Genomic DNA, 16,629 nt, shown 5'->3' on the forward strand with positions numbered 1-16,629 from the left:
TAGAACCTCCAAACAAGCTCTCATATAATTTACATATCCTGTTGATTAGCCAATGGGAAGTGTAGCGGAGGTATGGTCAATTACCATGTTTGTCTATTATTAAATAGGATATTCAGGTCATTTTAATTCAGCAACTATTCAGTGAGCTCCTACATGTCTCAGGCAGTGCACTAAGAGCAGGAGAGAGACAGAGGTGAGAGAAGCCAACAAAGTGCTGGGAAAGATGTGTCAACATTTCCATGCTGGAGAGAATCATCATGGAGAGGTGAGGAGTTGAAGTGCCAGAAGAATGCAGAGAAATCACTGATAGAGCTGGGGCTGGAGCCTGAACACAGGGGACACCAGCCTTGCTAGTGGCATGGACAGCTCATCTTTTGTAAAGGGTGAATAAGAAGGCCTTGTTGACTGTGGGAAAATCCTAGTAGCTCGGGTTTTAAGCACTAGCTGTACTAGGAGGTGAGTGCTTCACATTCCATGAACCCTAACCTGCCTTTCTTAGGTGGGATCACTGAGGTACATTGCCTCGAGTCACCCAGCTAACTGAGGAGCTATGGCTCAAATCCCGTGGCAGGGAGAGGGGGCACTAGGACTCTAGAGCTGGGCTCTAATTCACCCAACCCTCCCTGTTGTGCCTGCTGGCTCTGTCTTGTGAGTGTGAAGGCATGTCAGAGTGACATGGATCTGGAGGATGTTTGCTGAAACTCTCTTGAGCCAGTTCCTTCCTGGGACAGCCCTCTGTCTTAGCAAGGACACAGGGTTGCCAGTCTGAAGACATTGGTTTACATCTAGGCCTTGCCACTGAATTGCTAAGTGAATGAAGTCAGGTCCCAGTTGCCTCTGAGCCCCAGCTTGTCCATTTGTAAAACGGGGGATACTGGGAAGAGTGTCTGTTTCAAAGGCTTTTCACCAGTTTCTTGTCTGAAAAAACAAGCAGCTTCTCAGGCCTGCTTCTCCTCTCCTCCATATCTTTCTGCAGCTCAGAGGAGAGGCTGCTGCTTGTGCTTTTAAGCTGGTCAGCGTCTGAAACTTTGTACCACTTTTTCCACCTCCTCATTATTGTTGGCCATTTTCCTTTGGCCTCTGATTCTCCTGAATTTTATATACACATCACTTTCCAGCCTCTGGATATGGAAACAATAGAAAGCAGACGCATTTCGACCTGAGTAGTCACCCCACAGGCAAAGTTAAGGGCTCTTCAAAGTCATCTTGTTCAACCCCCTCCCTGAGGATCAAGAAAGAGGTCTTTCCCCACCTGCTTCCCTGTACATGGGACAAAATTGACCAAGTAGACAGGTGACTAAACCCCACTGGCTTTCCAAATTAGCTGACAGCTTTTGGGGGAAGGGATTCTTGGGCTAGCAGAGAAGAAGAAGGAGCAGCAGGAACATCAGCTGGCTATACTATGAGGCAGTAGGCAAGCTGACCCCTTTTTGCTCTTTGGTGCTGGTCTTAGCTCCACATGCAGGGCCATCCTTAATTGTCCGTTGGGGTATCAGCCAGAAAACATTATCCTAAACTCATTGCAGCTCCACCTGAGTTGTTCAGGCAGCCCATCCCTGAAGAGGGAACCTTTTAGGGCAGTGATGGTGAACCTTTTGAGCTCGGCGTGTCAGCATTTTGAAAAACCTTAACTCTGGTGCTGTGTCACATATAGAAACTTTTTGATATTTGCAACCATAGTAAAACAAAGACTTATATTTTTGATATTTATTTTATATATTTAAATGCCATTTAACAAAAAAAAATCAACCAAAAAAAAAATGAGTTCACGTGTCACCTCTGACACGTGTGTCATAGGTTCGCCATCACTGTTTTAGGGGCTGATCTGAAGGAACCCAGAGGACCATAGCATCCCAGCGGCCATGGGCCTGCCTGTAGGTTTGTCAGCCAGGGCTGTGGCTCAGTGTCTTTAACCCATCTCTGCTGGAGTTGCTCCCCACAGACTAGATCAGAGTTCAGGGGGCATGACCAACATTTCCACCCAACTTGGAGAAGACTTTTATACTAAATCTGAGCTCCCTTGAGAGGTTGTGAGTTATCCTGGAGGTGTGCAGTAGAGGCTGCAGGTGTTAGGGAAAATGGTCAGTCCCCCCCCTTAAGCTGACAGAACTCTAGGGAACCATCATACTCCTAAGGAGGCAGAGTGTGGCAGGATTAAGGGCAGGACCACCACAGAAACAACCCCTGCTACTGTGCCCACAGACCCTTGGACTTTCTGCACATCCTCATGTTTCTATCAGCCCTCAGAGATTGAGTTCCCTGAGGACAGGGACATTACTTCCAGCGCCTGACTCTAGTCAGTCTTTTTTTTTTTTTTAATCATCACCTGAGGATATTTTTCCATTGATTTTAGAGAGTGGAAGAGAGAGGGAAAGACAGAGAGAAAGATCAATGTGATAGAAACACATTGATTGGTTGTCTCCTGCACCAGCCCTGACCAGGGCCCAGGGCCGGGGAGGAGCCTGCAACTGAGGTACCTGCTCCTGACCAGAATTGAGCCCGGGACCCTTCTGTCTGTAGGCTGACGCTCTGTTCACTGAGCCAAACCGGCTAGGGCACACTAGTCACTCTTGATTCAAAACAGCCATACTGGATGAGAGGAGCCCACACTTAGAAATCTAGGTGCTCCCTGTAACCTCCTGCTGGTTGCCTTGTCCCTATGGGGGCTGGGTCCCAAGGACTACCCTAGGTGGTCCTACCACTTACTCCTCTCTTTTTATGAGGTGACCCTCCTTCCCTGGGCCAGTTCAGTCCCTGCAGTTTGCTCCTCTGTCCTTCCTGTCTCTTTAAGAAAAAGAAAGACAGCTGCAAGGCTCTGCTAGTCCCCCTTTCTTTTTCCCTTCCACTTCCCCTTCCCCTCTGGATGGGGGAGGGTCTGGGGCTCCAGGGATGACCTCAGTACCAGCTGCTTCCAGGAGCAGGAAGAAAAATTGTTTACAGGTTCATAAGTTTTATTATCAGGTGGAGAGGAAGCTCTCAGATGCCTAGGAAATCTGGGTTTGCAGCCCAAATCCGGCTTGCTTGCTTGCTTGGGTTTGGAGTTGTAGCTGCCTGGGATGGGGCTCCAAGCAGAGAAGGCAGCAGACAATTGTGCCCTTTGGCATTTAAAATTATATTTTATCTTTCTTTCTCCTTTAATTTTCCTTTTTTTCTTCCTTTCTTTTCTTAATAAACAATAACCTGCAGTTAAAAGTGTGATCAAATCAAATCAAAGGGTTTTATAGAGCTACAGTCTAATAGTATTGCATGTAACAATTGTTTCCTGTTATTTATTTATTTATTTATTTACGTTCAATATTATTTTGTATTAGTTTCAGGAGTACAGCATACTGGTCAGACAATCTTATACTTTACAAAGTGTTTCCCTGATATTTTCACTACCCACCTGGCGCTATACATAGTTACTATAATACTATTGACTATATTCCCTATTCTGTACTTTATATCACTGTGACTTTTCTGTAACTATCGATCTGTACTGCCGAACCTCTTCACTTTTTTCACCCAGTCCTCTAACACCCATCCCACCTGTTAACCATCAGTCTGTTCTCTGTATCTATTATTAGTCTGTTTCTATTTTTTTGTGCTTTTTTGCTGTTTATTAATTTTGTTCTTTAGATTCCACACGTAAGTGAAATCATATAGTATTTGTCTTTCTCTGACTGACTTAGTTCACTTAACATAATACCCTCTAGGTCTATCCATGCTGTTGCAAATGGTAAGATTTCACACCTCCCTGAAACCAAGAAACACAATTTGAAACAGGATTTTAGCCCAATCTTTCATGTGAAGATGGGGATCTGAGGCTTAGAGCAGAGGAAGCAACTTTCTTAGGATGACCAGTGTCAGATCTAGAGGTCACCCCCAGGTGTACTGACCCTGGGCCTGTGTCTCTGCCAACCACCATTACTGTTTGCAAGAGAGGTAGGAACAGGTAGCACACAGGCCATCAGACCTCAAGCTGTTTGAGAATCTAAGTAGAGTACATGATTGGTTAAACAGCTGGGAGAGGCCAGTGGTGGGAAGGCATTGGTGGAGGCATGTGGTGGGACAGGCAAAGAGACAGACACAAGACAAGGGCCAATAGGCAGATAGGAAGGCAACACCTACCTGTGTTGCACACTTGTTCTGTGCGGGCTGGACACCCTCTAGATTTCAGCACAAACTTGGATGCAATTAACTGTGTTTGTTTGGTCCCCAGTGGATGCTCTGTGCTCACAATCACCTTTAGGGAAAATGATGATATGTTTTCTTTGGGGATGTTTAACTTGAAGGGAGGTAAAGCTTTTGCCCCCATCCCTTTCTGTTAATAAAGGTGCTCTTATTTTAATAAAGGCCCAAGCCCTCCAGCAGACATTTCACAGGAAAGGAACAGAGATCAATAAACATGAAAAGTTGCTCAGGTTTCGTCATAATTAAAGCAATATAAATTAAAGCAACAATGCAATAGCTATCATTTTTCGTCCATCATAATGATGCCTTTTAAAGGGGACATTGATAATATCAGTCAAAATTATCAACACATATTCTAGGACCCCACAATACCTCTTCTAGCACCTGCTTTATAAAAACATGCACCCATGTGTGCAGAGGCATGGTCAGTAATGTTCACTGCAACATTGTTTATAAAAGAAAAGCTCTAGATATCCCAAATGCCCATGAGCATGCCAATAAACAGGGGTGCAGCTGTGCAGCAAAATGCTTGCTGTGCTTAAAAGATGTGAGGTACATTTGTTCTGACATGGGAGGTCCCCCAAAGGACACAATTCACCTAAAAAAGTTGCAGAACAACAAGTATCTCAAATGTATGATCTCATTTGTGTAAAACACTGCGTGTGTGTACACACACACACACACACACACGCACATCTAAGCCAGATGTTCTCTAGATCTCACCCTCCTTTTTCCAGAAGTGTCTAATCTCTGAGGTGGGAAGAGCTTTGGGTCCCCTGGCTCCATCCTCTGGGAATCTTCTACTGGGGTCTAGGTCTCTGCAGCCCATCACTGACACTTGGCCATGGGCCATCCTCCTGTCCCCATAAGACTTGGCAAATCTCTCTGAACTCTAGATACTCTAGTCCTTCAGGCCCCTGAGGCTGACATACTAGACAGTGGGGGGGGGGGGCTTTTCTGAGTGTTTCGAATGAGAGTTTGGAACAATTTCAGAAGAAAATTATGGTGGAGGGAAAAGTTTTGCATGCTAGAGAGACATGTTAAGGGACAAATTCAAGCCCCTTCTTCTGTCTGCCCTTAACAAAGCCACATATCCTTTCATTCTCTGGGCAACTTGCCTGTGGCAGTTTATGTCTTATGTCCATGCTATTCTGCAACTCATATCTCCCCTGCCAAAGAAGGGGTGAGAAAGAAACAGCATGCAAATTTTGTCTCCCACTGCCCCATCATCCTTGGTGCCCAAGGTAAAGTGCCAGGGTTTCTGGGTCTCATTGGGAGATTGGAAGGGAAGTCTCCCTACCCATTTTGCTTGGCTTTAGGTGGTGGGTTCTTCTGCCACTAGGGAGCAGTGCCTCTGTAGGCCTAGTGCCCCAGTGCCCAGGAAGTCCCAATGGGTCAAGGCAATTGGCAGTCAGAGGGTAATCTGATTTGAGGTTAATAATGCAAAGTCCTGCCTGTGCCTGTCTGCACTATTTTGACTCTGTTGACTTGAGTGCTCTCCCAAACCAGCCAGGAGAGGATTGTTTATCATTTAATGGGGAGACTGAGGCCCCAAGAAAGGAAAGACTTGCTCAAGCTCAAATACTGAGATCATGGTGAGGATGGGCAGAGCATAGGGTTGCCAGATAAAATACGAATACCCAGTTAAATGTGAATGCCAGCTAAACCATGAATAAGATTAGTGTAAGTATGTCCCAAATGTTACATGGAGCATTCTACACTAAAAAAAAATATTTGTTGTTGATTTGAAATTCAAATTCAGGTGACATTCTGTATTTTTATTTCCTCAATCTAGTAAGCCTGCTCTGGCAGAAATCCATGGCTCCTGCTTCCCAAGCTCCTCAGTCCCACAGAGTACACTTCTCTGCCCCTAAGGTGCCCTCCAGAAAGCTCATATTTCATGGCAGTTGCTCGGCTGGAGCTGGGAAGGGCTTCTTCAGGGGCCCTCAGGAATGCAGGCAGGGCCTATGTCAGCTCTGCTCCAGGACTTGCTTAGAGAGGGTGGCGTGATCTTTCGCTGCCTGTCCCCCTCCCTGGCCCCACCTGTCTAGCTCTGGAACCAATCTCTCTGGAGAAGAGCTGACAGGGGTGTGGGGACAGGACAAGATTAACCAAAGAACTTATAAACATAAATGCATAGCCCATGGACACAGACAGCAGTGTGATGAAGGCCTGGAGTGGGGCAGGGACTGGGTAGATTGGGGAAAGGAGGAAAAATGGGTGTCATCTGTAACATTGTCAATAAACAAACAAACAAACAAACAAACAGCTTCTTCCCCTAGGCTCTGGGGTGTTCCCAAGAGCTGACCTATAGAACCTTTGTTGGTCGTATCAACCAGGGCTCCTCAGAGAAAAGGAACTAGTAAGATGAATGAATGTATATATATACGTGTATGTGTATGTATATAGAAATGTACTTAAATTGGTTCAAGCCATTGTGGGGCTAACAAGCCCAAAATTTGCAGAGCTGGCCAACAGGCTTAAGTGGGAGTTGATGCTGCAGTCTTGAGACAGACTTTCTTCTCCAGGTAACCTCAGTGTTTGCTCTTAAGACCTTCCAACTGATTGGGTGAGGCCAACCCATATTATTGAGTGTTAGTTGTCTTCTTTACTTAAAGCCCAATAATTGTGTAACCACAGCTACAAAATACCTGCACAGCAATACCTAGACTAGCGTTTGATGGAATAACTGGGGACTGTAAGCTAGCCAAGTGGCCACATCTTCACAGTAATCTAATCAGCAAGGAAGCTGAGGGAGAATTTGGATTTAGATCAGAGGGTGAAGGGCTTGGGAACCCTGGAGGCTATAGTGTTGACAGGCAAGTCCTCCTCTCCTGCTCTTCCCTCCTTTGGTTCTCACTGTTCTTGCACATGCTGACTTCAGGACATCCAAAGACCATCTCCCCCCCCTCCCCCGACTTGGGAACTCTGGAATGGGGGAGGCAGGATGTACTCTGCAGAGGATGCCTTCAGAGGATACCTCTAACCAGAGTTGGGCTTACAGAAGCCACAACAGGCCTGAGATCTAACCCTGCTCTGGCCACTGACTGACTCTGGGGTCCTGTGCCAGTCCTTGCCTCTCTCAAAATTGTGGAAGATGAACATATGCACTCCAATAGGGCCAAATCAGGTGACCTGAGAGCCAGGGAAGTTCTCACAGGCAAACGTCCTGAGCCTTATCTCTTCTCCTATGTTGCTTACAGAGTAGCAGGGGAGAAGGCCACAAACCCAGCCAAAAAGATACAGCAGGAACAGAAGGTGCTGGTCCAAAGATTGAGTATAAATGGGAATCTGGCTCCACCCCCATGTCAGGATATATTTCCCAGAGTTCTGACGCCTCAAAGCACTCATTTTCCGAGTGCTTCATCTCTGCCTTGCTCCCTGTGCATCCTTGGTCATCGCTTACAAGTGAATAACTGGTTGTTATGGCAGGAGGGCCCCTTAGCATCAAGGAGGAAATGGAAATGTCCATGGATGAAGACCTGGTTTCTGTAAGCCATGGTAAAAATCAAGAACACCTGGTGATAGCAGGTGAGGATCCCCTGAAATGTCCCTTCTCTTGGTTGTCTGCACCTGTGCATGTGTGATGGAGAGAGTATGTGTGTGGCTTAACAGACACTCATCTATATGCATGTATGTGTTTTTGAATGCATGGGTGGGTATGTGCAACTATCTGTACCTTGGTGTCCATATACATGTATCGTGGCTTCAGTGATAGAGAGCTGGGGGGAAATGGGTCGATATGAACATTTTGCAGACTCAACATGTCCAAGCCACCACTGAGTCTATTGCAAAAACACTCAGAGGGCTTAATACAAGATCCATCTGATTAATTTTCTCTCTTAACCCTCCAATGCCTTCTTCTGTCTTGTTTTCATACATTTTGGAAACATATGTCTCTTGATTTGACTCTATAGTGATGGCTTGTTTTCTGTTTTGTTCCCTTACTCCTTGTATACAGATAGTGTCTTGATTGCTGTGATCTTGTCTCTTGGTCATTGAGCTCTCCCCAGTAACTTACCACAAGAGCTTAGCCCTCAGTAAATACTTGCTAATCTTTTGAACAAATGAACAAACTGTGGCCTGGGTTTGGCCAGTGGACAGCAGTGAATGGGTGTTGAGTGTTTCCTAAGAAGTCTGGGGACCCAACCTCTTTCTGGTGTGTCCTGTGCCCATGAAACCTTGGTAAAGCCTCTATGGGTGTTCTTACAGCCTTTGTTCTTCCTCCCAGAAATAATAGATCATGGATCCCAGTCCCTTGGTACTTCTCAGCGGCGACAGAGGTTGGAGTCAAAGGCTGCTGGCTCTGCTGGAGGCCAACAGGTTTGCAATGTGACCAACTCCCGGTCCAGGAAAATGGTACTTTATGGGGCCTTTGGCATGTGGTGGCTGGGTTGGGATGGTAGTACTGGCTGTAGGGGCTCCAGCCTGATGATGGTAGTTCAAGCAGGGCAAGATGTTGACTTGAGGGGAGAGGAAGAAGCAGGCAAATGAGGATAGGGGCATTCAGCAAGAGGTCAGAGCCATCTTTTCAGGCTGGGAATTAAGCCTTGAGAGTCCAGAGTGCCTGGAGCATATATATTTATTCTGCAAAACTCCAGTGTCTGTGAAATGATACTCCCCTGTATTTAAGAAATAAATAAGTATATATTGCTCTCTCTATAAATATGTCTATATTTCTGTATTTATATATAAATATATGTCTATATATAAATATAGAAATATAAATATTTAAAATACAAATGTATTTAGTTATTTATTTTGAATGTTTTATTTTTTTAACACAAATATATTTAAATACAAAATTATATATATCAGGGCTGGGACAATGGTAAGGCAAGTGAGGTTCCTTTTGCTTTCTGGCTGTTAGGAAATCCAGTCAATGGAATCTGACCATTTTGTAGCCAATCCTTTAAGCTACAAAAGGGAATATTCTAGAAAAAATGGTGGCCATATTGTTGCAAAGGATACAGGGAAAAGGCAGCTCTTTGGGAGAGAAGAAAGACCTGTTTGTTTTAGGGAATCATTTGAGTCCAGTATTTCTGTAGCCAATTCTGTTAGCTACATTCACCAGTGGATGAAGGCAAGTTTTAGAAAAATGGTTTACACTGTTGCAAAGGTTACTGGGGAAAGGCAACAAGGCTGGGGAGCAAGAGTACCTGTTTTAAGGAAGTAAGTTCCTGACTGCCAGCCAGGTTGGGTGGGAGGGGCAGATAATTGTTCCATGTATATACCTTCAGTTAATGCCCCTGTTTTCCACCTTGGTCCTCAAGACCACCCCAGTGTCCCTGCAGCCTCCAAGTCCCAGGCCTTTCTGAGCACTGCCAGGTGGGGACCACCCTCAGTTGCTCCTCGTTTGCTTCTGAGCCACACTGAGGCTTGCTTCATTCCTTATTGATACTTTCTGAATTCTACAGTGTTGTTGAACTCTTTCATTCTCTGTTGGCTCTTACACTATCTTCTTTCCTATGGGCTTATACCATTTTACTGTCTTCACTGTCACTTTAATGGAGTATTAAGGGGGAGCAATGTCAAGTATGAGAGGTATCACAGTGTAATGGTTAAGAGAACAACCTCTGGAACAAAATGTCCTGGGTTCAAATTACTGCTCTGCTACCTATCAGTTATGTGAGTTGGGCAAGCTATTTGACCTCTCTGTGTATCTGTTTTCCCAAATTTCAAAATGGGATGATAGTAATACCTGTTTTGAAGAGTCATGATGAGGATTTAATGGCTTGATATTGGTATGGGCTTAGAGGATGACATGGTCCTTGGCATGTGGTAAGTGTGTGTTAAACAAACATATTGTAAGATATTTCATCTTGCATGGGAAACCCAGAGCTGAGGTGGGTCTGTCACATTCTGCTCCTCTAGCTCACACTAGCTCTTCAAGGCATGAGATACCTCTGGCCCCAGAGCTCTGGGCCAGAGACATCCACTCCAGTTATTAGGAAATGGATAGAAATGAAAGACATGGGGATGGCTGGGCTCACCCAGAGAAAGAGAAAGGGGCTATGGTTTCCCAGTAGCCAGACTTTTATCCTGATACCATGCATCCTTGTGAGTCTCCAAGGCTCCCCTAATGGTCTGAAACTTCAAGCCCTTGATTCTGGAGGATCAGACACCATGTGACTCCTGGGGGCGGGTGTACCTGGGCAAAGTGTGGGGCAGCCACATTTCTCAGCTGGGGCTATGAAGGTTCCTTTGACTGACCATTTCTTTACTTAGGGTTCTCATCTGCCGGTACGCAGAATGGCAAGAGAACAAGGCCATGAGGATGGTCATCCCCAGGAGTGTTCTGGCAGCTTCCATGGCAAAAGATTCCATTCTGAGCGGTAAGATGGATCCCAGAGACCCTACAAGAGGAAAGGAGGAGCTTCCTGGGCAGGGACCGGGGTGGGCCAGAGAGTCTGGCCAGGAGATTGACCAGGAAGGGCTTGGGAGCAGCTTGTTGGAGACGTGTTGCTTCCTCACTACAGCCCATGAGCCTCCTGGCCCCTTGCCTATTTGAGTCCTCTGAGTGCTCTTCAGCTGGGCTGGGCTGGGTCCCAGCCCTCAGGCCCTAGGACATGCTTACCAAGGAAGGGGAGGACTAGAGGCTGACAGAGTCACTGTCCAGAGAAGCCCCTGATCTTATTCACTTGCCCTCATGGCTTTCCTGTGCTTCCTGCCAGGCCTGGCCTGGGACAACCAGCACCTCTGAGTTGCTGTCTTTTCTTATTTCCCAGCAACTCAGAGGCAGATATAATTGCAGAGATTGGCTTGGAAGAGACACATGAACTGGAGATAGAAGCCATAAGAAAACAGGTGAATGTCTGCTGTGCTGGGGACTCACTTGGTGGGTGGAGGCAGAATCTTGGTGCTTTGGGGGTAGGTGGGCCTCAACAGCAATAAACCATCCCCCTTGAGGTTGCATAGCCATTCCAATCATCTCACCCTCTAGCAGCCAAATTGAGGTCAGGCTCTCCTCCCCTACTCTCAATGCCCATGGCACCCAAGTCTCATCTTGCTGTCAGCCTTAAGTCAGCTTTAACACGAAGAGAAAAAGATGACGAAGAGGGATGTAAGAAGATGGTGGCATCTATACAGAGAGAATGACTAAGAGGTCTGAGATAGGGGTCTTGGGTGGGCAAAGACTGCAGAAGCCATGGACACGGATGTGGGTGTGGAGGGTTATCAGCCTAATGGCCCTCTCTGGCTCCTGAGTGTTACCCCATCTTGGAGCCCTCACTCCAGTGCTGCTGCTTCCTCCACAGCAGCCCTCCTCAGGATTAAAATGCCCTTCCCTCCTCACCCTGCACAGCTGGGAAGGACTGGCTTCATCAAGACAACTGATACATTCAGAGGATGGTGCAAAGCAGCTGGGCCTGCAAACTTAGGCAGCCCATCCCACTCCAGGCCCCTGGTATCAGCCGCTTCTTACCCAGAGGTAGTCCCCCCTCCAAAAGGCAGCAAAGTCCCTTCCTGTTCGAACTTTATACTTTTTTCCAATTGGTGGGCCATGGGCTTCCCTAGAACAGCTTTGCTTACCAGCCTGCTGTTGGTCTCTCTGCAGCAGCGTGTGAACAATGAGCGTCTGAGCACCCTGGAGGACCAGGAAATTGCCAGAACCCACAGGGAAGTTATGCTCTTTAGCATGCTGCTGTCGGTCTGCATAGTCAACCTGTGGCTGTGGATTCGCCAGTGATGCTTCACCAGCCATCCTACCAACAGAGCTTTCTCCTCCTTCCCTTTATTCCTTTCTTTCCCTGGGCCACCCTTGCCCTTCCTCCTTCTGTTTCCCAGCAGCTCCCAGCAGCAGCAGGGCCATTTTCTAACTCTGGTTGGACCCCCTGCTGGGGGAGGCCTTTAGCTGCTGGGAGGTGCAGGAAGATCCAAAAGGGCTGAGATGCAGCCCTTTGGAGGGTCAAGTGGGGACCATATGATCCTCACAGTAACACCAGTGGCAGGTGCTTCCTGCCTGTCCATCAGGACTCCACAGTGACCATCTTGTCCCTTTTGTTCCATCCTATGTGGCAGGGGCTTGGCTATGTTCTCCTGTTTCCTTCCACATTGTGCACAGGGTTCTGCACAGAGAAAATGCTCAATAAAAGTTCAGTGATGGCAAACCCTAGTGGCTGAGTTTCTTGAATCCAGGACTCATGTGAGGCTCTGTTTCTCCCTCCTTCCCCCCTGCCACTGTTCCCAGCCCTGCAGGGGCCTCCTTAGGGGCACAGCTTGCAGGTCCTTCCTGTTGGGCTCAGGCCAGCAAGTGCCTGTGGGGAAGTGCTTGTGCAGCAGCTTGTCCGGGCCAGGTGTTACAGAGACTCAATCAGAGGAAATCTACCGGAAGTGACCAGAAAACTTTTCACTTCCCCAGGAGGAAACTGAGTCTTAGAGAGGAGGAACATGGCCCCGGGATTGTCCAGCAAGACCAGGACAGGGCTGGGTCTGAAACCTGTTCTCCTGAGCCCCTCCTACAGACTTGCTGGGATGAGGCCCCAAATCATTTCTGGAGGGAGGCCATAGGGAGGGGCTTTGAATTTTATTCATCCATGTCCACAACCCTGTAAAGTTCATCTCAGAAAGGGTGGATTGTTGGGTAGGGCAGTGGGACTAAGCCTGAGCAGATGAGAGTGCCACTCCTTGGGGACCAACCACAGGGCAGGTGTGCTGGGTTGCAGGCCTTTGGAAGAACTGCTATTCCTTTTCCTGGGGGACTGCTGTGCTGGGGACAAAGGGATAAATGCATGTCTCTTGGGGGACAGGGACCCAGAACATTCTCATTGGCTTTAGTGACTAACCAGACCATCCCCAACCCCCAAACTTATCATGAGTTCTCCATTATAAAGAAGAGAGAGTGTGTTAGACATGAGATATAAAATAAACATGACTGCATGCATGTGTGTGTGGGGGGGTGAGAAAGAGAGGGGGGAGAGGGAGAGAGAGAGAGAGAGAGAGAGAGAGAGAGAGAGAGAGAGAGAATAGAGAGGAGAGAGGAAGAGAGGAGAGGGAGGAGTAGGAGGAAGAATGAGGGAAGTGGGGTGAAGGGAGAGGGAGATACTTGAGTCTTCAAGCCTACTCTGCCCCTGCCACACCCCTCTCTGGTTCTCCTTGGCCCCATAAAATAAGGGGATTTCTCCACCCCTGACTATCTGGGAATTACCATACTTCTAAGAACCAGGAGGCCTGAGTAGAACCTGGAGCCTCCCTGCCACCTACTAATGGATCCTGGAGTACCTGGAGTCACCAGCGAGCTAGGAGGAAGATGGGGTTCCTCCTCACAGGTCACACCTCCACTCCCCACAGCCTCAGGACAGACCCAAGTTCTGGGGACTAATTAAAAGGAGCAGCCCACTGTTCAGGTTCAGTGAGGGACAGCATGCATAGCTTCTTGCCACCAGTCCAAACCCCCACTGCCTTTGATGACATGGAAAGTAAGCCAAGCAGAGTGGAGTTGAGTGGAGCTAAGGGTGCCAGGAGGCCTGCCCTCCAGTGCTCCTCCTCAAGCTGCCCCATTCTTCTGTTTCAGCTGGTCACGCAGGAAAGCTAAGAGGAAGAGAAGGCTATTGTGGGGCGGGGCAGTGCCTGCCTTTGGGACATGGGCATGTGTTTTTGTGAACAGACATGAACATGTTTGCAGAAAAAGTCTGGCTGAAAATACGTTGTGAAACAAAGACTCACCCTTGGGAGCAATTTAGCTGAAATGCAAACAAACAGTGTGCTGGCCCCTTGGAGAAACGCCTCCTGGGTTGGGGGAGCTAAGGTGGAGCCCTTGCCTGAGCCCTGGCTATTCCTCTACCCAGCATGATGTGTGACTGTCTGTTCCTAGTCCTGCCTGTCTGCTCCATCTCCAGAGTCTTCCAGAGGGAAACCGTACCCAGAGCTACTGCCTGCTGGCCTCCACTACAGCCTGGGATATAGGCAGTAGACCCCTCTGCAAGGTTCTGTGAAGGACCCTAGTGTGAGGGCTGACTCTCTGGATATGGACTGTCTGGACTGTCTGCCTCCTTGATGCTATTTATCTGCCAAGCTGCCTTGGCCTTGCCCAAGTTCTCCAACCCTTCCCAACAAGCCTCGAACTTTCCCATGACATGCAGAGGGGGAGGCGGGGACTCATTTATAACTGTGGGTATGGGAGGGTTTTTTTTTTTCCAGGCAGCACGTTGTTTATTGCTCCTCTGTGAAAATTTCCATGGGTTGCCCAGGCTTGGTGTTAGAGGAGTATATAGCCAGTCCCCCAATTGGATCAGGAGCTGTTTGAAGGTAGGGGCTAGCTTCCATTGCCTTCCACATCCATGGCACCCAGGAGAAGCGAATGGATGGCCAGAATGCCTCCAACCAGGGTCCTCAGAGAGCAATTCTGGCCTGATTACCTCCTGAAGGGAGGGCTGGCTTTGCCTTGGTCATGCAAGTCTGGCCTTTAGGGCATGCCCTCTGCGGAAAAGCCTTCTGCATAAAAAGCAGTCAATTCTGACCACTACTTCCTCTGGTGAATGTACTCTGTGCCAGCATGTTGCATTTAAGTAATATTGGATTACACAAATCCTACTTGACAATGCACTCTTGAAAAATGCAGATATTACAGGTGTACCTAACAAAGCCCCTTGCCCCCCAATGTCAAGCCACCCCAGAACTAACTCCTGTGTTTGGCTTGGTGTGCATTCTTGAAAACTCTTGCTGCCACATGCAGATATGTGCACCTGTATGTGTCCTGGGCTTTGTGCACAGGGTCCCACATAAGCTGCCTCACACAGTCCTCTGAGAGAGGGTACAGTCCCCCAAGCTGTGTGTGCAAGTGCGAAAAACTGTAAGCCTGTGGTTGTGCTATCCTGCTGGGCAGGCCCCAGCAGAAGCTGAAACTCAATATTCCAGCTTTTCTGTCTCAGGTTGGCTTCACAGAAGCTGGGGGAGGCAGGCAGAATAAGGTGGGCATGTGGGTGGGGGAGAAAATGGGGGCTGTGTTGTACCTGGGAGCAGTCTAAGATCCTGGCTTCTTCAAAAGGAGCAAATGACTCACCATCCAAGGGATCTTGCTTACTTTCCTTTCCTCAATGCCAGCCCCTCTTGGAGGCCAAGTTCAGGGAGCCCTGGAGGGGAAGAAATGTACTTTCCCTCAGCCCTGCCCCACACCAGGTACCTCTTCTCTCTTAGGTTTCTCACTGGCTTGCCCTCTGGCTAGGTAGGCTGGCCAGGACTGTTACGAAGGCTGGAAGGCAGGTGTGTGAGGGTAGTGAGCTGGTGGCTTTGAGTCCCCAGACGCAAAGCCCTGAGTGATGCATGCTCTATGTAAGAGAGGGCTCCTCAGGGAGTGTGGGAAGGGCTGGCTTCTGGGTCTGGGCAGACAAGCAGCTTCTACAGTTGGGCAGCCCAGCAGCCAGCCCTCATCTGCTGACAGCCTGGAGTGTGCAGGGCCCACAGTGAGAGGGCCAGCCATTTAGCCAGCAGGCAGGACAGCTTCTCTGGCGGGCAGGTGCCACCCTGGGCCAGGACCTTCAGCTTGCCTCAGCTGTGGACATGAGCACCTCCGGGTTACAGCCAGACTCCCATGCTGGCATTGGGCAAAGTGGGGCGGCTCTCTGACTGGGAAGCTGCCAGTTTCGTGGGAGTTCAAAGAACATACTGGCCTAGGGACAGGAGTGCCAGGTGGTCTCTGCTGGCTTCAGGTGCTAATGAGTCCCCAGGGGCTCATCTCTGATTGGAGGCTTCACAGACAGACCAACGGATGCTGACTCTGGCCAGGGACATCCTGCCTCTGAAGCCGTCTGATTGGTGAGGAAAGGGGCTGGCATTGGGCTGAGACAGCAACTGACCAAGGCTGATACCTTCCTGTGGCCACAGGCCAATGGCTTCCATGGGGTGGGGGCTGAAGCTCATGAAAATGTGCAGATCTTGGAGTCAGGCTTGACATGGGTCCTTTTGTGTCTGACCTTCCTAGGTTTCTGAGGGAAGGTAGGTGTGTGGAGAACCTTTGTTGTTTGTCAAAGCAGCCAAATGAAATGCTGGGGCCTCTAGGAATAAGAAGGCACTGGGTGTTACCCTAGGCTAATCCCAAGGCATCTGAGCCTTTGTATTCCCATAGGAGGGTGCCAGGGAGGGTGACTGGAGAAGGCTTGGAGCAGAGGGGCTGCCTGGCCAGGCAAGGTTTGGTGGGAGAGAGGGAAGAGCCTGTGGGCCTCAACACTTGTGCCAGACTCCATTGCCTGCCTGCCCAGGGCATTTCCAGGCATCCCAGCCTCAGAGCATCGGGAGTGTGCCACTTGGAGTTCCATAGCTCTCTGCATATGAGGAGTAATGAAGGTATGGGTGGAGGGTTATGTGTGCTTCTCCTAGAAAGCCTGCTTGGATTGTGGTCTTTGTTTTTAGCCCTTTGAGCTGCACCCTGAAGACTCTTGAGGAAAAGCACCCACTATGGGTCTCTTATGATTCTGACACCTGAAGATTCTAGCACCAGGCAGCAAGGCTGGGATAGGGCTA

At 48.5% G+C, this 16,629-nt stretch overlaps 1 protein-coding gene across 1 annotated transcript; it reads left to right on the forward strand.

Moving 5' to 3' along the window:
- The first annotated feature begins 7,598 nt into the window (after nt 1–7,598).
- FATE1 (fetal and adult testis expressed 1) lies at nt 7,599–12,248 on the forward strand. Its single transcript, XM_006771004.2, has 5 exons — nt 7,599–7,704; nt 8,405–8,532; nt 10,402–10,508; nt 10,902–10,980; nt 11,729–12,248. Exons 1-5 carry the CDS (start codon nt 7,599–7,601, stop codon nt 11,858–11,860), a joined length of 552 nt encoding a protein of 183 aa, XP_006771067.1. The 3' UTR covers nt 11,861–12,248.
- The last annotated feature ends 4,381 nt before the right edge of the window (nt 12,249–16,629 follow it).

The sequence above is a fragment of the Myotis davidii genome, unplaced genomic scaffold (genome assembly GCF_000327345.1).
Source record: "Myotis davidii unplaced genomic scaffold, ASM32734v1 scaffold1105, whole genome shotgun sequence".
Classification (NCBI taxonomy): domain Eukaryota; kingdom Metazoa; phylum Chordata; class Mammalia; order Chiroptera; family Vespertilionidae; genus Myotis; species Myotis davidii.